The 25,528-nt window shown below is 37.3% G+C and overlaps 2 protein-coding genes across 2 annotated transcripts in view; one reads left to right on the forward strand and one right to left on the reverse strand.

Moving 5' to 3' along the window:
* Positions 1-11,435: 11,435 nt before the first annotated feature.
* LOC127645509 (agouti-signaling protein-like) lies at positions 11,436-15,547 on the forward strand. The gene is made up of 3 exons (XM_052129153.1): positions 11,436-11,655; positions 12,800-12,876; positions 13,789-15,547. The coding sequence occupies exons 1-3, from the start codon at positions 11,511-11,513 to the stop codon at positions 13,972-13,974; spliced, it is 408 nt and encodes a 135-aa protein (XP_051985113.1). The 5' UTR covers positions 11,436-11,510; the 3' UTR covers positions 13,975-15,547.
* Positions 15,548-17,839: 2,292 nt separating this feature from the next.
* Positions 17,840-25,528, reverse strand: part of LOC127645497 (uncharacterized) — a 52,022-nt gene continuing 44,333 nt past the window's right edge. The window contains exons 21-26 of the mRNA XM_052129137.1: positions 22,434-22,636; positions 22,179-22,338; positions 21,473-21,582; positions 19,356-19,475; positions 18,924-19,077; positions 17,840-17,962 (exon numbers count right to left, since the gene is read on the reverse strand). Coding sequence (XP_051985097.1) covers positions 17,958-17,962; positions 18,924-19,077; positions 19,356-19,475; positions 21,473-21,582; positions 22,179-22,338; positions 22,434-22,636 — 752 coding nt within the window. The 3' untranslated portion in view covers positions 17,840-17,957. The remainder of the gene's footprint in view (positions 17,963-18,923; positions 19,078-19,355; positions 19,476-21,472; positions 21,583-22,178; positions 22,339-22,433; positions 22,637-25,528) is intronic.

Here is a 25,528-nt window from a genome sequence, read left to right on the forward strand (position 1 = left end):
AAAAAGGGCGTGTCAGAACTAATATGATGGTTTGCTCAGGCTGTTGATCTGCTGAACTTCAAACAATGCTATAACTTCTTGCCTTCCTGTATTCTGCTTCAGCCCTCTTTCCCTTGGTAAACTGTATGAATGTATGTATATGTATGTTAGAGTAGTTTAAATGTTTAGTCTAGTTAATAAAGTCTTGTTCATGTCACATGTAAAGTTGTCTGTGTCTCAAGCTCATATCTAAAGTCACTAATCATAGATTTTGACTACTTGCTCTTAATACTTAGTAAGAAAGACATTTCCCTTGCCCCGGAAATGTACATTTCTATTAATTAATTAATTAATAACCAAAATTGAGTGTTCACGGGATGAACCGAGTATTTGGTTGTAATGTTAATGTAGCTACATCAAGTTAACCCGATTAACTGATCCAAATATTCATAATCGATTATAACAAGTTATGATTGATTATTAATATTTCATAGAGCTGATTCGCTTCCTAATGGTGGAAGAATATAGAGCTGATTCGCTACGTGTGTCCACTAGCTGTCTGTTTATTTTTTTCCCTTGTGTCAGAAGTTTCGCGTGGTTTTCGTGGATGGCATCACTGGGCACTAATTATCAGCGACACCAGTTCCTTAGTTCCCTTGCCTTATATTTACCTTGTTTTCACAATGTCTTGTCTCTAGATCGTCTTGTGTGTTGTTCAGCATCTAGCCATTCATTATTTTGCCTTGTTGTGCTATCTTTTTTCTGTGTTTAGTTAGAATCTCTGTCCTTTAACTACCATTTGCTGCAGCTCTCAAGCTCTGGATTTTTCCTCTGTTTACTGGAATTATTCCACCCTGGATTTCCATCTCATGGACTACCAGCTCACTCCAGAACATGTTGTGCATTCTCTTGGACTTTGGACTAATCTAGCCAAATAGAGGTTTGAGTCTGCAACAAACCCTCCTAAAATCTCAAAATCCCTTCCTCTCACGTCTAACTCATATGGTCTCTCGAGAGTTGCAGAGGAGCTAGCAGGAGGAGAAAGGAGCAGCTTTGGATTTCAGAACGAAAGCAATCTACTAGAGCCAAGCGTTATGAGTTTTATGTACACTGTTGAACACATTAAGACTTAATGGGCATTGTTAGAGAACAGCGCTCAAGCCCATCATGAGGGATGTATCGCTCACAGGTGGAAAACACTTGTGAAACATTTCTGTCTTTATACATTATGTACTTTTCAGCAAGTTTTCGTTTTTCTTTAATACAGTGGGGTTTTTTAGGAGCTCAATGTAAGCACATTACAAACCCAGCAGATTTTTGAAGAAGTACTTCTTTGCTGGTGCATGCAAGGAGAATAGCAGATAGCCTATCGTTCCTGCTGACCAGGTTGGCAGATAATCAGCGATGCTGTGATTTAAAGGATCCAGTATCATGATTGAAGTCCATGCTGCCCTGAAAAAGGAACATTCTGAAGATGTGAAGCTGGCTTCTGCTTTATTGCTCACGATGACTTCAGCATAGGCATAGTGTTGAGCTTCACCAACCAATCAAATTGGCATGATGGTAAAGAGTTTCAAAGTCCTGCCCCTTACAGGCCTGGGGGATCCTATAGCGTTACGGTCTTGAAAGAAAACTAACGATTTGAGAGACTCCATAATTTGTGATGACCTGATGATTCATGTTTCACCATTGATGACATGCAGTCAAAATGCATTCCACCTATCATAAAGGGGTCATGACATACTCTTTTTATAGAACATTTTATTATCTTCTCTGAGGTCCACCTATAATGTTAGTAAGTGTTTTTTTTGTTGCAGTATAAATGTCTGTGGGGATGGGAGAGAGGGAGTGGTGTGGCTCGTCAAACTGGTTGGCATAATTTGTAAAAGCTGTTTCTCATTGCAGTGATGGCGAAGAGAGCCCTTAAAAGCAGCCAAAAAAATGATAGTGAAGACAGAGAGAGAACGAGTGTGCAGCATTGGCGTCTGTCATATTGAGTGTTTGTTATATTGAGTATTCTGAAGAATGTTATTTTGGGAGTTAATTATTGAACTGAGTAAAAAGTCTGAAAAGAGTGCATCTGCTGCACATGAAGGCAAAGAGAATAAAAGACTTACCTGAAGCGTGTCACTGCTCCCCATCTCTTCTTATCCACAACCGAACCCTGACGTTGTGTCACACTGTCATCATTTTGTAATATATAATCATTTCTGGCCCTCTGTCTGAAAAACTTTTCTAGCTGTCTAGCCCATTAACACTTCAAAGTAAATTCCCACTATTATGATTGGCTAACATCGTGTAGCCTCTTCAATACAGCCATATTTGAAACTTAATGGGCTGAAAACGAACAAGCTCCAAAACATTAAACAAAATTTCAGGATTTACACAATGCATCTGAATATATTAATCTGTTCACTCAAACACAGCAGCAAAACAAACTATGAAACAGTCATGACATTTGTAATATTCATGAATGAAACTGTTTTGCGGTTGGGTACTGTAGTGTTTTAACTGCCCCATCCTTCAATAACAGTTCTTTTTCAAAGTTGGAATTAGGGGTGGGTTATATGACCAAAATCTTGGTCACTGATATGAGTAATTTTATATCATGATATAACATGATATACTAATTTCCTTCTAGAAAACCAATAATATTTGGTTAGCATAATAAATAACTATACTGTAATGCTTATTTTGGAAAATATAGTCAATTGAATAAATACTTTTTAAATGAAAACTACTTCCTCTTATATAATTTTCTCTTTATTTAGAACTTGACAAAGTTAAAAATAAAATAAATACTCAGTTTTAAATCAACCTTACTTTTATACTTAATTTCACATTATGCCACATTTCAGTCTATGTTGTTGGCCAGTATTATTATTATTAACTTTCCTTTTCAAAGCAAAGTAACAAAGAAAATATGACATAATTTTAGTAAAAAAACAAAACAATGAAAATTACACATCTTGCAGAAAATACATTTAAAATATGTTTGTAAACACTTCTTACAAAAAAAAAACAAAAGATGGAATTAATGCAGAATGCATCTTTTGGCTTTCAGGATATTCTTTAGTGTGCTTCATTTTAGGGTGTTAAAACAGATTGTTTGTACTACCACAAGTCATTATGGTTGCACGGCAGTTTACAGGTGACATATTTCTAATCTGTGTCAGTTTTTGTGAACCAGATGTTGCACCTTTTTTTGATAACAAGCTCCCCTTCATTTTCATAACTTTTCTTAATGAAATTAAGTATCCAGTTGTCTGGATCACAGTGATGCTGTCCCGTCAGTGTGTCAGTCAGATCATGGTGGAGTTCTGCATCCTCCATTGTAGGTCGCTCAGATCTGGCCCGCAAAATCAGAATTGTAAAGAATCAGCCACAAGTTTGTGGGTCGCGTTTTGCACCATAACCTGATCTGCATAATTCCTTAAACCAGCACTCACAAATAACCAAAAAATGCACTCCCCTCTCAAGCCTGGTTTCAGATTCCCATGAAGCAAGCCCACTGATAGATATGGTCAGGCATACACAGCGATATACATGATATAGCAAAATCTCGGTCGATTGATACTTTATAAGTATCAATCGTCCGATATACAGAATATCGGCATATTGTCCAGCCCTGGTTTGAATCATATTGTGACTTGTTCACAAGCAATCCATGCTGATTTGAGCCGAAAACACATAAATCCCACACTTAAATGTTTTGAATACGCAAACGTATTACAATCCATGATGATGTTGGTTGCTTCAACAGGCCATAGCAGAAATGCTGGTCTTCACAGGAGCGACATCTCACATCTTCAGTGTTTGTTTACTCACAGAACGGCATGTGTTTCTTCCAGTCAGTAAGTAGCAGCAGCAGAATGAGACTCGTTTTTAAAAGACAATTAAAACACTGGAAACCAATCAAAACATATAAAATACGTCCTTCTAGTCCATATTTCCAAAAGACTAACAATTAGCACAGATGGGTACAAAAACGTTCCAGGATGCCTGCAAAATAGCAAGAAACAGCAGCTGAATGAAACAGAATGGGGTTCTCCTTTTTTAGAGGTATAACATGAAATGTCTTTTAAAAGTGGCACGAGATGCATGATAATGTCAAAGCTGTTCATCTAGTGCATGTTTATGTGGAAAAACATTTAAATCCAGATAGGCACATGAAGGTGTCCTGTGTTAGTCCCTTTTGGTGAAGATGAATCTCCCATGACAGGCCCATCTCTCTCCTCTTCACCTGTGTGTCTGACCGTGAGCACCAGTGGGTGGGGCCAAGGGTGCAATGACTAAAAATAGGCATTGATGTCTTGCTGAAGAGGCAGTCATATGCAGATGTATTTAGTCTTTGTAACATCACAAGCAGTGTTGGGTAAGCTACTCTAAAAAAGTAATTAATTACTAACAACTAAATACATCTTCTGCAATGTAATTAGATTACTGTACTTATTACTCTGTCTGAAAAGTAATGGCTTTACTTATTACTAATTACTTTCTAAAACCCTTATCAACCTCAACCAGATGAAAAATACAAGGATAGACATGAAACTGTTCTTTTAATTCTATCAAATAAATCATGTAAATTCAAATAAATTATTCATGAACTGGCCAAATAATTTAAGGGGGCTACATTAAATTAGAAAGCATACATTTTAACATTATAAGTTATACACTCACCTAAAGGATTATTAGGAACACCTGTTCAATTTCTCATTAATGCAATTATCTAATCAACCAATCACAGCAAGTGCATTGATGATGTCACTTTCTCCAAGACCATCACCACACGCTCCAACCAGAAGCCGTGGATGACTGCGGAGGTGCGCACGCTGCTGAGGTCCCGAGACTCCGCCTTCAGAGCAGGCGATAAGGCAGCCCTAAGAACAGCTAGGGCCAAACTGTCACGGGCAATCAGAGAGGCAAAGCGCGCTACGCCCAGAGAATCCACAGTCACTTCCAGGACAGCGGTGACACGCGGCGCATGTGGCAGGGCATCCAGGCCATCACCAACTACAGGACAACATCAGTTGCCTGTGACAAAGATGCCTCCCTTCCAGATGCGCTGAACGACTTCTACGCTCGGTTTGAAGTGCAGAACGACGTGGTGGCGAGGAAGACCACCCCTCCTCCCAACGACCAGGTGCTCTGTCTTACCACGGCAGTTGTGAGGAAAACTCTACGTAGAGTCAACCCACGGAAGGCTGCTGGACCAGACAACATTCCTGGCAGAGTGCTCAGAGGATGTGCAGACCAGCTAGCAGATGTTCTTACCGACATCTTCAACATCTGTCTGAGCAGTGCCGTCGTTCCAACGTGCTTCAAGGCCACCACCATCATCCCCATGCCAAAGAAGTCTTCAGTGTCCTGCCTCAACGACTACCGTCCCGTCGCACTTACACCCATCATCATGAAGTGCTTCGAGAGGCTCGTCATGAGGCACAATAAGACCCAGCTGCCCCCCTCACTAGACCCACTACAGTTTGCGTATCGTCCAAACCGTTCAATAGGCGATGCCATCGCCACAACCCTCCATCTGGCCCTCACCCACCTAGACAATAAGGACTCATACGTTCAAATGCTGTTCATAGATTTCAGCTCAGCATTCAACACAATCATTCCCCAGCACCTGATTGGAAAGCTGAACCTGCTGGGCCTGGACACCTCCCTTTGCAACTGGATCCTGGACTTCCTGACTGGGAGACCTCAGTCAGTCCGGATCGGGAACAGCATCTCCACCACCACCACACTGAGCACTGGGGCCCCCCAGGGCTGTGTGCTCAGTCCACTGCTGCACTACTGAAAGGTGACACAAACTGAATGTCAGAATGGGAAATAAAGGTGATTTAAGCAATTTTGAGCGTGGCGTGGTTGTTGGTGCCAGACGGGCCGGTCTGAGTATTTCACAATCTGCTCAGTTACTGGGATTTTCACGCACAACCATTTCTAGGGTTTACAAAGAATGGTGTGAAAAGGGAAAAACATCCAGTATGCGGCAGTCCTGTGGGCGAAAATGCCTTGTTGATGCTAGAGGTCAGAGGAGAATGGGCCGACTGATTCAAGCTGATAGAAGAGCAACTTTGCCTGAAATAACCACTCATTACAACCGAGGTATGCAGCAAAGCATTTGTGAAGCCACAACACGCACAACCTTGAGGCGGATGGGCTACAACAGCAGAAGACCCCACCGGGTACCACTCATCTCCACTACAAATAGGAAAAAGAGGCTACAATTTGCAAGATCTCACCAAAATTGGACAGTTGAAGACTGGAAAAATGTTGCCTGGTCTGATGAGTCTCGATTTCTGTTGAGACATTCAGATGGTAGAGTCAGAATTTGGCATAAACAGAATGAGAACATGGATCCATCATGCCTTGTTACCACTGTGCAGGCTGGTGGTGGTGGTGTAATGGTGTGGGGGATTTTTTTTGGCACACTTTAGGCCCCTTAGTGCCAATTGGGCATCGTTTAAATGCCACGGCCTACCTGAGCATTGTTTCTGACCATGTCCATCCCTTTATGGCCACCATGTACCCATCCTCTGATGGCTACTTCCAGCAGGATAATGCACCATGTCACAAAGCTCGAATCATTTCAAATTGGTTTCTTGAACATGACAATGAGTTCACTGTACTAAAATGGCCCCCACAGTCACCAGATCTCAACCCAATAGAGCATCTTTGGGATGTGGAGGAACGGGAGCTTCGTGCCCTGGATGTGCATCCCACAAATCTCCATCAACTGCAAGATGCTATCCTATCAATATGGGCCAACATTTCTAAAGAATGCTTTCAGCACCTTGTTGAATCAATGCCAAGTAGAATTAAGGCAGTTCTGAAGGCGAAAGGGGGTCAAACACAGTATTAGTATGGTGTTCCTAATAATCCTTTAGGTGAGTGTAGTTCGATTTTAAATTCACTATTGTTTTATATAGTATTGTTCTATCGTCTATACAGTATTTAACACAATTACATCAGATGTAACTGTAATTAAATTACTGAAAAATTAAGAGTAATCCCTTACTTTTTTCAGTGAAAAAGTCAGTCATTTAATTACAGTAATTAATTACATAGTAATGCATTACACCCAACACTGATCACAAGTTCCAAAAATTCCAAGCAAGCCGTTTTGTAGCTTGGTTTAAATAAATACTCTTTTTCTATTAAGGAGGAAACTTACAGTTTGTTTTTATAGTACAATGACATCTTAAATGTCAAAAGATTAAGGAGAATTTGATTCCTCGTGTCATGAACCCTTTAAACCTTTATCTTGAGGTTTAACTACACTCTACACTAAAATGCATTTACTTGCCAACATACTGTAGAAAACTGAATTTTAATCTTATGTAACCAAGTTTATGGTGGTTACAAAAAGGCTAATAAGATCTGTGGAATGCTGATTTAAGCTTTTATAACCCATCACAGGAATACCTCTGACAACATTATGTACGCCCTGCAACAACCTCACTTCATTTTAAAAACTGCATCGGCACCATGCTAGTGCTTTCTGAGAGCAGAGTACACCACTATCTGTACAAAAATGTAAATACAGAGTTGTTGGCAACATAAAAGTCAATGGTGAAAATAAATCAGGAATTGGTTGTTCCAAGTACTTCAGCCAAGTGAACAGTTCTTAAACACAATAAGCTACTCTAAATGTATATCTGTATATCTGTATGTGAGCTGATATAGTTGTAAGGGAGACTGGGTTGCAAACTTGTAAAATAAATCATACTTTCAGATAATTCAGTCGCAGAGTGTTGATTACTGGTCGGTGCACAGCACACAAAATTCTCAAAAATGTGGGTATAAAGATTTACTTAGTGCTAAATTGGATCCTTCATGTACAGTTATATAATAATGAATTGATTTATTGGATTGTTTGCTGTAAGTGGAGTCAATGAGAGTATTACTAAATATAAACTAGTTCCAAAAATCTCTGTTGATAGACACTTTATCATCGCCACGATATTTTATAGGTCCAAGAAAGAGTTGTGCAGCCCCCTTACCAAGATATTTTTACTTCACATAAAATTAAAATATTAGTGTTTACAGTACGTAGCTCAGTCAGTAGAGCACAGTGCTTAAAACACCAAGGTCATCATTTGATTTATTTTAACATTAGATGAATCAGATGGGCACTGCACACTCATTCCATCATTTAAAATGTGTAACTATGAGCACAAGCAATAGCTGCGTGATTCTCAATAAGACTTCACACACACACACACACACACACACACACACACACACACACACACATGTTGTGTTTCCATGTTTTATGGGGACTTTCCATAGACATAATGGTTTTTATACTGTACAAACTTTATATTCTATCCCCTAAACCTAACCCTACCCCTAAACCTAACCCTCACAGAAAACTTTCTGCATTTTTACATTTTCAAAAAACATAATTTAGTATGATTTATAAGCTGTTTTCCTCATGGGGACCGACAAAATGTCCCCACAAGGTCAAACATTTCGGGTTTTACTATCCTTATGGGGACATTTGGTCCCCACAAAGTGATAAATACACGCTCACACACACACACACACACACACACACACACACACACACAAAAGAATACAACAGCATATACATGTGCTGAACACAGAGAGCTGAGGCTTACCAGGAGCAGTTAGACTAGCCGAGAGCAGCGATCCCCGATAAAAAAAAAAACACTTCACCCACATTTGTACTCACTCACTCACTCACTCACTCACTCACTCACTCACTCACTCACTCACTCACTCACGCAAGCACATGGGTAAATCAGTTGTGTCAACATGTGACAGGGGCACTACCACCATTTAGAGGGAAACGGCTTGACCCCTACACTGGGCCCTCAGTAAAATGATCATAATAAATCAAAACAAAAAGACAAACTCTGGCAACCATTAAGAGGACACAGAGCTTACCAACTCAAACAATGGTTTTAACCCACATAAAAGAAATAGGAAATAACATTAGCACCGGACACCAGAGCCAAGTGGTTGGCCTAACATCTAACAACAACAACACATACCTTTGGAGCGGAAGGGTCTGATACCAAAAATAAAGGGTCGTGATGCGTGTCTAGGTGACACGTAGCCAGCCTAATACACCTCACGATAGGCTACCAAACCCAGGGCCGGCGCTACCTATAGGCGAACTAGGCTGTTGCCTAGGGCCTCGGCCTTGGAGGCAGGGCCTCCAAAACATACACATGCTTATCCACCAATCAAGAGCAGCAAAATACTATGCTGTTTGTCCATTGGATATAACAATTGTCATTCACCTGTAGTTAAACCAGTTAATATCACCGTTTACATGCGAGTCACTCCCAACCTTTGAATTTATGAATGCAGAGATTGTAGATGAATAAAATCCAACTTTTCTGCAAATTTATCTGATGGCGCTGAAACAAACTCATCCTTCAGGGGCTGCTAAGCGTAAGGCTAAGCAGGCACACAAAGAAAGTGCAGCTCGTGATTCAGGTATCATCTATTTTTGAGTTATTGTAATGTATTGTAAAAAATAAACTGATTCTAACGATCAGCGTAATTTTGAGATCGATCATTTGACGGTTATTTCCAGTTCAAAAGAGCGCGAGCACCGTTGATGGACTGAATTCACTTCTGACACTTTGAATCCGAGCGTATGTAGCTACAATCGATTTCCAGCCCTAGTCAGGAGCTGACTCAGCAAAAATACTACAGAAAAAGTAAAGTTTGTCAGTCAAAGAGCAAACGCGTACTATACTAAAAGCATTGTTTATTAAGTTTTAAAACAGTCTGTATATCTTCTAAAACGCAGATGTTTAGTATTTCTCTACAATACATACCTAATATGACTATATTTAGTCTATCAAAAACAAAACTGTTCATTATCCCAAATAGTGGGTTAGTGTGTTACCATAAATAAATTACTGAACAAATTACTGCAAAAACTTCCTGACTGCTAAAAAAAAAAAAGATGACTTTTCAGATGATTTTTTTTTTGTTTACGTTAATTAAAGTTACATTAATATGCACATTTAAGTAAAAATATAAAAATACTGATAACAGGTTTTGTATAAATAAAATGATTAGGAATCATATTTGTTTTCAAGTCTTTTTTATTAAATGATGTTTTATTAACAAAGTTCGGGAGGAGCACATTCAGATAATCAACGAGATAAGAGGTATATATACTGCAGACTTACCTCTGTTCATTGACAGTTTATCAGCATCCCTCCACCACCCCCATCTCCTCACTTTGATTTTTAATAATCTCTTATTGGATGTAAACAACACAATCCAAAATACAATGCAATCCAATGTAATACTGTGTAAATCTGGCCAAAATTCAGAGCCTGGAGCCCTCCCTGGACAGCATGCCAAATACGCATGATCTTTACTCTATTTAATTTGATGTAAGTGTGAACTCATGAATTCTGAAAGGTGGAGGGGAGGAGGGCATGGCGGGGGGCCTCCAACATACATTTTGCCTAGGGCCTCCAAATGTCTAGAACCGGCCCTGACCAAACCTCACCTAATTCCAAGGGGGTGTGATACAACAAAACAGACAGAAGCACTGTCTTCTCTGCATGGTATAATGCTGATCACATTAGGGAAAATCCCCACTATATACACAATATAACAGACATGACAAAACCAGGTGAACACTACAAGACCGCAGTCTGTCTCAAGCAATCATATCAATATGGAACGTCTATGAGTCTACATGTCAAAACTTCTTCAGCCATTTGGCGGGAGATTCTCTGGTCTGATGAGACCTAAATTGAACTTTTGGGATTCAATGTTATTAGCGCAAACCAAAGACAGCACATCACACTGAAAACAATAATATCATGGAGGCAGCATCTTACTTTGAGGGTGTTTCTCTGCAGCAGGAACTGGAAACATCATGATATAGATGGGAAAATGGATGTAGCTCAGTGCAGAAACATCCTGGAGGAAAGCATGCTGTGATCCGAATGTGCACCTGGCAGACAATTCAGTTGGGCATCTGTGAAATGACTTTTAAAAAGATGTTCACAAACAGTTCCCAATGAAATTGATACATTTTTGCCAAGAAGAGCAACAATTCTAGCTTAAAAAACGGCTATTGACATTGAGATTGCTATTAACTTAACGCAATCAAGAAAGTGATCACGTGACTGTGGATTGCACTTTTAGAATTGTCTCCATCAGTCATAATTTAACTGTGTCAGAGCAAGATGGTCAAATAGTGCAAGATTTTATAATTGTCTTTATTTTAATTCCTAGTGGGTTTTTATTATAATTCATTTTCTTTTTACCTTTGTATTCATAGATTTCTGTGTGTTGATGTGTGGAAACTCGTTCAAGAACATGATGTTTCAAATGCGCTAACAATAAACGCGCCACTTCGGCTCATGTCCTCTTGCTGAAATGAATGAGGAGTGTTCGTAAGACTGGGCGTGGATGGGTTTGCTCGCTCTATAAACGGTGTGCTACGGAGAGAACTCACTTCTTGAGGAAAGCCTTGGGCTTATCTGACACATTGACAGACTTAAGTTGATCGGCAAATGACGACGGTAATGATGAGAGGATTTTTGTTCTTCATCTGTTTGGTCTTCACAGCTGTTCAGTCCATCACAGGCGAAAGGAACAGGATAGATGTGCCAAAAAATCATGAAAACGACGTGGCGCACCACAGCTCTACCAATACAAGTAAGATCTATATCTAGGCTACATGTAATTTACATGATAAACGAGACTATTAATTAAAAAATACAAATATCGTTATTATAATATTTAATGTAATATTTGATCGTTGCGTTTCATTATTTTATTAAATATCATTTAAAAAAATTATAATTTTTAATCAAATATATTTAAATGAAATTTTATTTAATATAAAAAAATGAAAAGTTAAGATTATATCTAATTGATATTGTAAGTCAGTCCTTTAAAAATACGAAATGAGAATATCATTGTAATATTTAATATAATATTTTATAATTGGAAACACTTTACAATAAGGTGCCATTCGTTCACATTAGTTAATGCTTTAGGTATCATGAACAAGCAAACAACAACATATTTTTTACAGCATTTAGGCCTAGTCATCATAGTTAATGTCAGTTAATAAAAAATAAAAAATAAACAATTGTTCATTGTTAGTTCACGGTGCATTAACTAATGTTAACAAATACAACTTTTGATAAAAACATTTATTAGTATGTTGAAATTAACATCAACCAAGATTAATAAATGCTATACAAGTGTTGTTCATTGTTAGTTCATGTTAACTAATGCTGTTAATTAATGATAACATATGAAACAGTATTGTAATGTGTTACCTTTTAATTTGATTATATACTACAGTACAATGATACTATTTAAATATGTGTATATTTAAATACATTTATATTGAAAAAAAAAAACATTTTAAAAGTTAGTTATATATTTAATTTATAAATTAGTTATACATTTGCATATGCATTTAATAATACTTCATACAAATATAATTACATTATATTAGAATATTTAATGTAATTTAATTATATTGAATATAATATACATTATAATATATTACATTACTATCAAAATGTTTAATATGGCTGATCCTCATGAGTCAGCTGCACTAAACATTTTAATAGTCACTAGTATAATTTTATTCATATAACATAAGTACTGTATTTGTATGTATAGGCTTAGAATTGTACAATTAAAATGAACAAACTTTGTATATGCATAACATGCAAACTGTGATATTTTTTTTTTTTTTTTTTTTTGCAGACCTGTACAGTCTATTGTATTTTTGTGTTCTGAATCCTAATTCAAAGTAACAACGTGTCTATGTGTCCAACAGGAGTATGGAATCAGGAGAAGCCAACGAGACTCTTTGCCAGGACTCATTATCTGTTTCAGCAGAGACATCATGTGGTGGTATGTTACTCACTTTACAAAATGTCATTTAGGAGATCTCATAACAAAGACCCAAAATAACCTTTATGGTAATCACATTGCAGTTACTGCCTTTATATAAAGTTAAAGGGATAGTTCACCCAAAAATGTAAATTCTCACATAATTACTCACCCTCATGCCATCCCAGATGTGTATGTCTTTCTTTCTTCTGCTGAACACAAACAAAGTTTTTAGAAGTATATTTCAGCTCTATAGGTCAGGGTCCAAAACTTAGAAGCTCCAAAAAGCACATAAAGGCAGCATAAATATCATCAATACGAACCCAGTGGATTAATCCATGTCTTCAGAAGTGATATGATAGATGTGGGAGATTCTCCTCCCTGCCCAGTAGGTGGCGATATGTACGAAGAATGTGAATTGCCGAAAACAAAAGATGTCATCGTCTTAGGAGCTTAGGAAGGCTGTGTGAAAGTGGAGATTTATAGTAAAAAAGGACTTAAATATTGATGTTTTCAATCATATCGCTTCTGAAGACATTGATTTAACCACTTAAGTCGAATGGATTACTTTTATGCTGCCTTGACACTGGTCACCACTCACTTTCATTGTATGAAAAAGACTGTGAAAGTTAATATTGACAGAGGGTGTCATTCTGCCCAACATATTCTGAAACAACATGAGGATGAGTAAATAATGACATAATTTCAATTTTGGGTGAATTATTCCCTAAATTAATGTGCAAGTTCATTTTCCAGGCCATATAATAACATTGTTCAAGTAGATTGCATGCACATATAACCATCATAGCAATATGGTATTCCTGTCAGAAACCATGTAAATCTTTTTTACATTAAAATATTTGAGGTAATAGAAATGTATTAGTTGGTCTTTACTCTATTATGTCTTGACTAATGGAAATTTGTCTCTTCCAGAAACCTAAGCCCAGACCTGAGGCAGTTCCTCCAGCCCAGACTCCAGCACGGCGCTGCGCTGGATTAATGGAGAGCTGTTCCTCTGTCACTCCCTGCTGTGACCCCTGCGCTTCATGCCACTGTAGGCTCTTTAACACAATCTGCCACTGCTGGAGACTGGTACACCTCTGCCCCAAGAAGACCTAATGACCCTTAACACATGTACAAACACACACTGACACCAACTATATATCAAGCTGCTGTGCACATACAGGAATTAAACCTGCGTCTCGACACACACACTCACTGTCTGATTGAAATTGCTTTATTGAGCACCATCAAAAAAAAAAAAAGACATTTAATGACATGACATTTAACTAAGAGGTAATTATATGCATTACTTTCATTACAGTGTATGTTTAACTTTTACATAATCTACCAGGTAATATTTTGGGCACACCTACCCACATTCTTAAGTGTTACATTTTACACATTTCAGAATAGTAGTAAGCACATCAAAGCTGTGAAATAACACAAATGAAAATATGGGAATTAAGCATATATTTTCACTTCTTCAAATTATTTGTCTATGGGAATTCTCTCAGCCAACTTCTTGAGTTATCTACAGTACCTGGGAATGTCTGAACAGTACTGAAGTACATACATTCCCATGCATGCTGGACACTTGTTGCCTGCTTTTCCTTCACTATCCATTCCAACAATTATTACAAAAACCTTGATAGCCAACATTTATATATGCTAACAAACTAATTTCAAGCAATTGAGCATAAGCCTTTAGATCAATTTCAGTCAAGTTTGTCCAAAATTTTAACAGGTAGTGTACAGTATGTGTACCAATAAGAGTAATTTGCACCATTCTTCTTTTATGGTATGTTTACCAACTGGAGCTGACAGGATCTTTTAGGATTCATGCCTCATTTTGGCAAAGCTTTTTTTATTATTATCGTTATTATCAATATTTTTGGCCCTATTAAGATGGGGCATATACTATGTAATCTAAACTATTTAACCTGTGTAGGCTCTGTATAACAATCTCTAAAATAACTTTATATATTAGAAGTCATTTTAGGTGCAGTAAATGTGAATGTCTTTGTTGTTATCCTATTGTGATTTGTTTTGTTCATATATAAAGCTGTGAATGTAGCTTTTAAGATGCACTCATTTCTACTGTGATTTTTCCAATTGTCATGTAACTGTTAATCACACATACACACACACACACAAACATTATACCTGTGGACAGGGCTAGACTGGTAATCTGGCATACCGGGCATTTTCCTGGTGGGCCGACACACTTTGGGGCCGATCAGGGGCAGACTGGCCATCGGGAGAACCGAGCGGGCTGGTGGGTCAGCTGCGAAACGGGCCAAATGGTCCCCGATAAGCTAAAATGAGCCGCCGCGTTATGCAGAACGGACCACAAAACGCCGCCACGATATGCAGAAAAGAACAGCGAACACCCCCCTCAACTTTTAGGCCAGTTGCTATGTAAATTACCGAGCCGATTTCTCTTACCAGTCCAGCCCTGCCTGTGGAAGACAAAATGTAAGCTTTACTGTAGATGATAAGCTCCTTTGAAACATTGACTTTAACAATTATGTACAGGAAGTTGCCAGCTATACCCTCGTCATTTAGTATATTCCAATCCTCTGTCAAGTCATTTTGACTGAATATTATTGGGGGGAAAAAAATCAATGTCCAATCAAATGATATCTTTTTAATAATAATACAGAAAAGAATAAAAATAAAAACATTTAGAAGCCCATTGCTTTATGGTGAGTTCTTTCTTTCTTGTATCTGTGGTTTGGTTTTGTTTCAATTTATTGTACGTTTAAACAAAGTTCACACAAAGATGACACATGATCTCTCATCATTTACCTCATCCTGATGCCATCCCAGATCTGTATCTTTAGGTCCATACAATGTACGTGAATGGGTGCCTACATTTTAAGTGGTATGTATCTTCAAAGACAAGGGCCGAGTCATCAAAGATTTTACAAAGATGCTGATAATGAAGCCATGACATACAAGAAGCATTTTAAGAAATGAAAATGGGTAAATTTAGTTGTAAGTGAAACGTATGGGAATTTGGAGTGAGGCCCTTTACACACAACAAATTTATATAGCAGGTTAAAAGGGAGGAAAGTAGTTTGAAAGAAGGGGAAAATGCCAATTGGCAGTCTACTAGTGTTTCTTGAATTTTTGTGAACTTGTAATGAACTTTCTAAAATAAGGATAATATTATTTACAACCACCCATCCCTGAGCCCTTTACAAATAATTTTTTATAATAATATAGTAATATATTAAATAATGTGGAATAACTTCAATTGACAGAACTGGCAAGATACACAGATTCCTCTTCTTCAATATCATAAATATCTGCTACTGAGATCTGCTACAGAATGCACATTTCAGTTTTTAATGATAATTTGAGAGGGTCTTTATCTTAAACGACTCTTGCCAGATTAACACTCTGAAAGATGAACAAAAATATTTCTGCTATACTTCATGCCTGCTGAGCCGTGGCCTGTCATGCATCCTGCTTCAAGGAGTAACAGGAGAACACAAGCCAAACGTCCCCCACATGCGATGTGTAGATATAATGTATGTTGGGATATCAACACTTTTACACAAAAAGATTGCTTTTTATCTGGTAATCAATGAAGCATTTATTGGCAGTGAATCAGGTAAATGAAGACAGCTAATGCACACATCCAAAATCGCAGAGAAGAATATTAATAATTATATGTCATCATAGGCAGATGCTTAAGATCATCTATTTGCAATGCATGTCCATAACACAAAGAAGTTCTGTAGTGTCCAAATGGTTTCATACTTTGATTTAGTATCTGACTAAATTTAAATAAACAGCTTTATTCATGCTTTATTTATAAATCTATATGATAAATATACACTGAGCAATAAAAGATTCAATTACATTAACTTGTAACACTTACTATAAGGTTACTTTCGTTAACATTAATTAATGAAATGGGTATCATGACAAACAATGAACAACATATTTAAAAAAAAACATAATTATAATCTTTGTTAATGTTAGTTAATGAAATTACAATTGTTTATTATTAGTTAGTTAAATGTTAGTTCATAGTGCATTAACTAATGTTAACTAATACAACGTATGATTTAAATGAAAAAAATGGATTAGCAAATGTTGAAATTAACATTAGCCAAGATGAATATATACAGTAAAAGTTTTGTTCCTTGTAACTTTTGTTAACAAATGTAACCTCTTTGTAAAGTGTTACACATTAACTAAACGTATATTAATACATGCCAGATAGCTGTGTGATTATTTGCTTGCATTTCTCTTCTCTTACTGAAAAAAGATGACATTTTCACTCATATGAAATACTGCACAACAAAAATGGTTGCAAATTGATTTAAAGAATGCAGTGTCAGGCAAAAACGTGTAATTGCTCATGATAATAATATTATCTACGAGGGCCGTAACAGCCACAGACATTGACTACGTTTACATGCACTTACTTTTCTGATTATGGTTCATATTCTGGTCTTTGGTTGTGATGATATAAATAAATGTTAGATATTCTTAACAAGCTGTTTACATGAATTAAAATTCAGATTTATACAGCCATATGAGAGTGGTGCTATTCAGATTTTTAGAAGTGGATATACATAATTTGGTTATCCAACCAGGGACTGTATGAATGTAGGCAATGATGTTTCTTATAATGTTTGTAAAATTGTAAAAAATGTAATGTTCAATGTTTCCTTGAAACAGGAATATTGTCTTAAACAGATTAATACGCTTACACAATCGGAATATGGCCAAATTCTGATTAAGATCTGAATATTTGTGTGCATGTAAATGCAGTCATTGAGAAACCAAAGATTCAATATTGCATTTTTTGTTACATCCTTTGTAATAATAACATATATATATATATATGTATATATATATGTATATGTATATATATATATATATATATATATATATATATATATATATATATATATATATATATATATATATATATATATATATGAACTTAATAACATTAGTAATAATAAAAGTAGTAGTAATAACAGATTTTGTACATGTTTTATTCATATAAAACAGGCAATGTGACACTTCCTATCAACACTGGAATCAGCGTAAAGACAGAAAACCGAACACCACCGTTACACTGAAAACAAAGCAGAAAAAAAAAAGAATATGAATGAAAAATGTACACTATAATGTTTCACTTTGCTATTAAATAACATGGAATAATCTTAGTAGTAATTTTATTTTTAAACCACAAAAGGCTGTTATTTAATTAAATATCATCTGGATGTGCTGGGTGCTTCAAAGTGAAGGGACGGCACTCTATTCTGTCTGTAGTTTACCACAAATTATAAGCATGTGTGATGGTAGAATGTTTTCACACTCAAGTTTGTTTAAGGGGCCTCAGAGTGGTTTGCAATATGTGCACACTCCACACAATCTCTCAGGAGGAGTTCAATTCGCTTTAAGTCTTTGCTTAATGTCAACAATTCCAGCATTCGCTCACAACTTGAATTATGTCAACAATTCCAGACATATTTTGGCTATAATAATGAAAAATGTTAAAAGGATCATTTAAAAAACAACATATTACCATATTGTTAATATATTATTCAATAGGTTCAAAACAGTGTGAATGAAAATGTGGACTGTTATAGAAAGAACTATTATAACTGAAGTGGACCAAAAAGAGATCCACTTTCAAGTCCAGGTAAAGTGTGATTGCAAAGTGAACTGGGTTCTTTTTTATTTATCACGCTTGGGTCAGCTGAAAGGGATCCGAGTTTGGTTCTTTTAAAAGGACTTTAGTGTGAAGTGTAAAGGCCAAAGTATACTTCCGTTGTCCATTTTGCTGTTTGTTGCACACACAGTATGCGCAATGCAAATTTCATCATCAGCACAGTCTGAAAACTTCAGATAGAATGCCTTATTATCTATTTTTATCATATAACAGCATGCATTTAACAAATATTTGTCAAAATAATGTCAATATGGTGTTTTTATCAAATTGTGCAGCCCTAGTAGTTATCCAATTAAAATATGGTATAATTTCCATATCTTTACCATCTGTGCACAGTCATGTAAGAAGGGGAAATACTGACCGCAATGAACGGGCAGCTCCAGTGGAACATAGTTTCTATGGCATAGATGGATATAGGCAGAGGCCAGTGTGCAAGGGGCTGGTCTAGAAACTGCATGTTCGCCACGTTCACATTCCAATTCTTCACATACCGACATGAACTGCAAAGGGTCCACCTAAAAAAGAAGTCTGAACAATGAGTGCTCATCAACATGATATGACCAAATTCACAGTGTGACATGTGAACATGCAGAAAGAGAATTCTTAATCTGAAGTAGACTGTGTTGTATTCATTTTCTTGTTCATTTCCTCACTTTCTCCAAGGAGTCAATGTCTTTTGATCAATCTAATCAAAGGGATCTTTCCATACACTGGCTTGTAATAGATAGCACATATGGACCTGGTGAATGCAGTGTTGTTGAGTCAGAGGAAACAGAGACAGTGCGGTAGTTACCACTCTGAAACAGGTGCTCAGAGGAGAATTTGTTGAGGTGAACAGAAATTCACATGACATTGAGTCGGCAGTGTTGTTCTGACAGAATCCAGCTTTCCTGCTGACACACTCTGAATCGACCTACAGCAATGGACACAGTCATATAAATAACATTAGTATACAGTATGTGTACAGAATGCTTATGCGCTACAATACATTGGCTCATTCCTTTACTGTAATAGATGCAATTACATTTTATCCAGCTTATGGGTTGTTTTGAATCACATATACAATTAATTTGAGTCTACATGAAAACACATGTTAGACTTACAATTTCCCCCAACTGTTGTCTCTACTACCCTAACAGAGATGTCTGATTTGCAAGTTCACAACATGCATTGCAACACTGCCACTGTTAGTTAACTGTTGTGTGGTGATCTTAGAAGCTCATGTAATGAAGTTTGTTGGTCGTCACCATTATTGGGGATTGCGTATTAAGGGTTGAGAATTATTTTGTGTCTTGTGCATACGTACTTAGCCTTGCAAGACAAACCCTTCTTCAGAGGTAAAGATTACAGCTAACTTCATGTAAAAGTGATTGAAATGGTGACAAAAATGTTTTTGTATTGCGAATTGATCGTTGGCAGAACAAGAACTTAGTAGTTCTCTCAAAAGGAATTTTTGCATTTAGTGAACAAGCAAATTCACAATGACTAATCAAACCAATGTTACTGGGGGATGAGAAGTTCAGCGAGTATTGAAGCTGACTACCAACCCTGGAGTCACAAGTTTGAATCCAGGGTGTGCTGAGTGACTCCAGCCAGGTTTCCTAAGCAACCAAATTGGCTTGGTTGCTAGGGAGGATAGAGTCACATGGGGAAACCTCCTCGTGGTTGCTATAATGTGGTTCGCTTTCGGTGGGGCGTGTGGTGTGTTGTGCGTGGATGTGCGGAGAATAGTGTGAAGCCTACACACGCGCTATGTCTCTGCGGTAACACACTCAACAAGCCATGTGATAAAATGCATGGGTTGAAGGTCTTAGACATGAAGGCAACTGAGATTCGCCATCCGCCACCCGGATGGAGGTGAGTCACTACACCACCACGAGGACCTAGAGTGCCTATATATACACACACAGACTCAAATATCATGTTGCATTGATTTTCTAAGTAATGTTTTTTAAGTTTGCTCAACAAACCTTTTTTTACAGTGTCCTTTCAAGGATCTTTAACAGCATAGTTTATCCAAAAGCTAAAATATTGCCATCCATCATGTTATTCCAATTGTTTCTGAAGAATAGTCATGCTTTTTTCCCAAAATAAATGCATATTAAACATACACTGTAGAAAGTGGTCACTTGCAATTGTTACTTTAAAGAGCTATTTCAACCTCTTCTAACCTTTGAAATGGCTTTTGTTGGTGAACCTAATGTATTCAGGTTGATTCAGTGATGTTAAAGTTATATCTTGTCTTGGATAAAACCAGTTAATTTAGAAGTTACCACATTAATTTTGATTATATGCAACCAGAAATGAGGTTTGACAGCTGCCATGTAGGATCTCAGACATTTTCAAAAACAGAAAACTTGAAATAAAAGCTCACAAGCCAATTGGGCTACTTTTATGATGCTTATTTTTTCCTTATTGGAGCTTGAGAGCTCCTGGTCACTGAATGCTTTTATAGCATGGAAAGGAGCAGCATGGACAATCTGCAGAATTTCTCCTTCATAAGCTACTGCATGATAAATTGCTTGTGACTTTCCTCATTTGTTAGTCACTTTGGATATAAGCATCTGCTAAAAGATTAAATGTAAATGTAACCTAAATGTGCTGCCTGGAGGAAAGAAAGTCATATGGGTTCAGAATGACACAAGGGTGGAATATAAAGACTTTTATTTTGGGGTGAACTATTGCTTCAATCTGTTATATTTTTTTCTTTGTTCTTATATTTGCAGTAACACTTTTTGCACACTTCTGTTATGCATTCGGTTATATGATCCATAAAAACACCAAAGAGCATGAACACCATAAGTAAACATAAGTAAACAATAGTGCCATAGTTCATTCGCGGTTGTTCATGCTGCACTGTGATCTTATATACTAAACAGGTGTTCATTCCTCACACATTTGTCTTGTTACCTGCCAGCTATGAGTAAAGTGAGGCACGCTGTGTGTATGGGAGCCATCTGGCAGAGGAAGCTCATTAATTGCCTCATTATCATTGGTTCCTAAAAGACCAGCAGATACACCTGAAAAACAAACTTTAATTAACACAAGCTGTATAAAATGATTCACTCTATTAAGAGTAGAGCTTTTTTGGGAAAACAGTTATTTTATGTGCCATAAATTCTATTAAAACATTATAGTTGATGTGACAGTACTTACATATTTATAATAGAACACAATTTTAAGCAGCCTTGGTTCGGGAAGTATTTTTCCCATATAATTCATCCACAAGTATTTGCAAAAAATTTTCAATAGACCGTTTCGTAGCATAGTCGTTAGTTTTGGAAAGTGACGTCTTTGTTTCTAGAACGTTTCTGGTTAGTTGTTAAACACATACAAAACAACAGCGGGAGGCGCTTTATTCATAGTGACTCATTGATCGTGACAAAAATATCATAAAAGTACAACAAGATGACTTGGTTGCTTCAGCAGTTGCTTATTTCATGTCACATTTGCTTTTCTGACACCATCGCTTAGGTTTAGGTTTAGGGTAGGGAGATCGGTTTTCTTGCTTTTAGCACCACACAATAAATTTCACTTCAGAACTGCCATGATATTGAAAAATGTTGCCAGTCACAAAATCTTCTTGAGGACAATTAGGACAAAACAAAGGTCTTACCATGAAGCCATCCATCTAAGATTACACTGCAAACTTGTAGATGGTCACATGATACCCAAACTCCTCTCTCATTGGACACCTCAATCGAGTTCATATACTTCCTGATAGCCACTTCGCTGCTAGTGTATGGTGCATGTGCTACATGGCAATTAACTTCCACCTGAAAAAACACACATTTTAATTGTATTCATATTTTGTGTCTAAATCAGCTTCATGTAATAATGGGTATCAAAATGCTGTAATAATAACTTGCACCTCTCCATTAGGGTGAATTGCAATCACTGTGTTTTGCATTTGCACCATGAGTGAGCGATGCTGGAACCTGTGGGATTTTAAAACAATGCTGAAGGTTTTCTCAGTGACATCAGCTGCAAGGACGAAGTCACAGGATGCTGGGAGTTTTAAAAGGTTTCCATCAAATGACACTAAATACTCATCTGCCACGAGAAATGCCTGATCTGCACAGAGGAATAAGAGCACAAAGGCAGATGTGAGAAAACAGAGAATAATCAACCCAAACAAAAACAAATATTTTCCATAAAACATTTTGTTCCCAAGAAATCAGAAAACACACCTACAAAAAAAAAAAAACATTGCAGAAGTGGTGATTAACTCCGTTGGTGGTCTAGAACAGGACAACATGAGTCTAACAATATGTTTGGAAAGGAACACTACCTTACTACTTATGCAACACGCTCTCACTCGCAAGGTGTCAAATACTGTCTCTTGTGCAACAGCCAACATGTGGACGCCAAAAGCAGCCTTCGGCTCATTGAAAGTACATTGCTTTCAACGAGAAACCTTTGAAATTTTTTTCATCATAACATTTTATATTAGGGTACAATTTTGTCATCGTGAAATGATATGTTGTGGTATGGTTTTCATTCAAATTGAAATCCACAACATTTATTAGTTTGCATAGTTAGTTTCTCTGTACACATTGTGCTCTGCTGAAGTGACCTGTTGGTTTTGGAAAGTGACGTCTTAGTTTCTAGAACATTTCTGGTTAGTTGTCAAACACATACAAAACAACAGCGGGAGGCACTTTATTCATAGTGACTCATTGATCGTGACGCAAATATCACAAAAGTACAACAAGATGACTTGGTTGCTTCAGCAGTTGCTTATTTCATGTCACATTTGCTTTTCTGACACTATCGCTTAGGTTTAGGTTTAAAGTTTAAGGTAGGGAGATCGTTTTTTTTGGTAAAATTTTGTTGTCCTGACATGATATGTTGGGGTATGGTTTTCATTTAATTGGAAGTCAGCAACATTTATTAGTTTGCACTAGTTCATGTTTAATCTGTTGTTCTCTGTACACATTCTGCTCTGCTGAAGTGACCTGTTGGGCATCCACCATAACACATCCCATACTCGCAATAATATATACAAATTGTCACCTCAAGAGGCATTATGACACAGGTTTGAAGTCAGCGAGGTCAAAAGCCATTGGCTCTCTCGTGTCTCGTGACCGACAGATATTCTGTTATATACCGTTACTGATATCAACCTTTTTCACAGCTGTGCCATCTTTTGTTTGTGATGGGAATGACAACGAGGCTGGGAGAGACATATAGCCTATTTGATGGTAAAAGGTCTACACTTATATAGTGCCTTTTTAATCTTAGTGGTATTCAAATCGCTTTACACTGAGTCTCATTCACACACGCATTCACACACCAATGACAGCAGAGCTGCCATGCAAGGCGCTAGCCTGCCATTGGAAGCAACTTGGGGTTCAGTGTCTTGCCCACGGACACTTCGGCATGTGGAGTCACGTGGGCCAGGAATTGAACCACTAACCCTGTGATTAATGGACAACCTGCTCTACCACCTGAGCCATAGCCGCCCACAAATTAAAGTGTTTTTGTATCATTCGGCAGACAAAGCATTGAAAAAATATCCTTCCAAGAACATTCAGTAGACAAAGAACTCCAGACAACACGAGTTGTGGAAAATCAGATGTGATCAAGGAGTTTTTTACAGCTTTATATTATGTGTGCTATTGAAGAGATGGTAAACCTTGTGAAAAAGAAGTGTAATAAATGTGTCCTTAAAATCCTAAAAGTAAATTATTTGAAAATGATACATACAGCAGAGGAGGGCCATCAGGGCCACCAAGGCCTTCTCTGCTGGCCTAGAGATTGTCAGAATCAGAAAATTATATATTTTTAATTTAATATACATTTCATTAATGCATTATATATTTTACAAAGTTCATTCCCATCAGTCTATTAATAGTATTAATGTCATTTCATTGCTATTCTCTCCCTCAGTTGTGCAGCGGAACTTGCGATACTTCCAGTGCAGCTCATTTAAATTAGAGCTTTTATCCAATCCAATATATTCCACCTGTGCTCCAGGTGAAAAATCTACCCAGAGGGCTTCAGAATTTCAAGTGAACCCCCTCTGCTATTGAAGTAAAAGGGGACGAAGTTGATTGTCATCTTCTTTAACCAATCAGATTTCGAGTTTGCCATGTTGGGCGTATTTTTTGACCATAAGGCTCGGGTGCTATAAGCTAACTGAAACTTAAGTACAACTAGCTAGCATGTAAACTTTCTTTCGTGTGATGTTTATATTTTTAGATGTAGTGCTTTAGATTTTTTGTTTAGATTTTTACTTAGCCATGTTGTTTTTTTTTTAAACACACAATGGCTGAAGGCAAAGCCTTTTTCAAGAAAGACCTTTCAAGAAAAGCTGGAAATTGTGAGAAAGGGTCGACTAACCCTGCAGCAAGCAGGCCAGTCCCAGCTAGGGAAAGGATTTGTGCGGCACTTTCAATCGACCAACTACGAAAAACTACGATCATACACCTGGCTTACAGCGTCGAATGAACATTGCAAATTGTATTGCTGGGAATGCCTCTTATTTGCAACTGACCGATATGTTGTTTGGAGCCACACTGGTTTTGCAAACCTGAATTGCCTAACCAAAGCCGCAATGAGACATCAAAACACAGCAGGACACTTGCAAGCGACAGTGCTATTGAAAACAGGGAAATACTGAAAAGACTGATCGATTGTGTCATCTTTCTATGTAAACAGGAGCTCTCATTTAGGAAACACGATGAAAGCAAGGAGTTCACAATTAGGGGTAACTATTTTGAGCTTATTTCCTTTCTGACCGAGCACGACAAAGATTTGCATTACCACCTTTCCACAAACAAAGTGTTTACTGGGACTTCAGGCTAAATACAAAATGACCCGATTAGTACTATAGCTGAAGTGATGGGAGAAGAGATAAAAAGGGAGATCAATTGAGCACCTTTTGTCACAGTTATGGTGGATGAAGCTATAGATGTGAGTACTGCAGCCCAGCTGGCACTGGTGCTCCATTATGTGACAGAC

The sequence above is a fragment of the Xyrauchen texanus genome, chromosome 6, assembly GCF_025860055.1.
Source record: "Xyrauchen texanus isolate HMW12.3.18 chromosome 6, RBS_HiC_50CHRs, whole genome shotgun sequence".
In the NCBI taxonomy this organism is placed as follows: Eukaryota; Metazoa; Chordata; class Actinopteri; order Cypriniformes; family Catostomidae; genus Xyrauchen; species Xyrauchen texanus.

Excerpts from the sequence above, each read along its gene's own strand:
- LOC127645509 (XM_052129153.1), top strand. The coding sequence starts at position 11,511 with ATGACGACGGTAATGATGAGAGGATTTTTGTTCTTCATCTGTTTGGTC. Across the intron at positions 11,656-12,799 it reads CCACAGCTCTACCAATACAA|GAGTATGGAATCAGGAGAAG; the intron begins GTAAGATCTATA and ends TGTGTCCAACAG. Across the intron at positions 12,877-13,788 it reads AGCAGAGACATCATGTGGTG|AAACCTAAGCCCAGACCTGA; the intron begins GTATGTTACTCA and ends TGTCTCTTCCAG.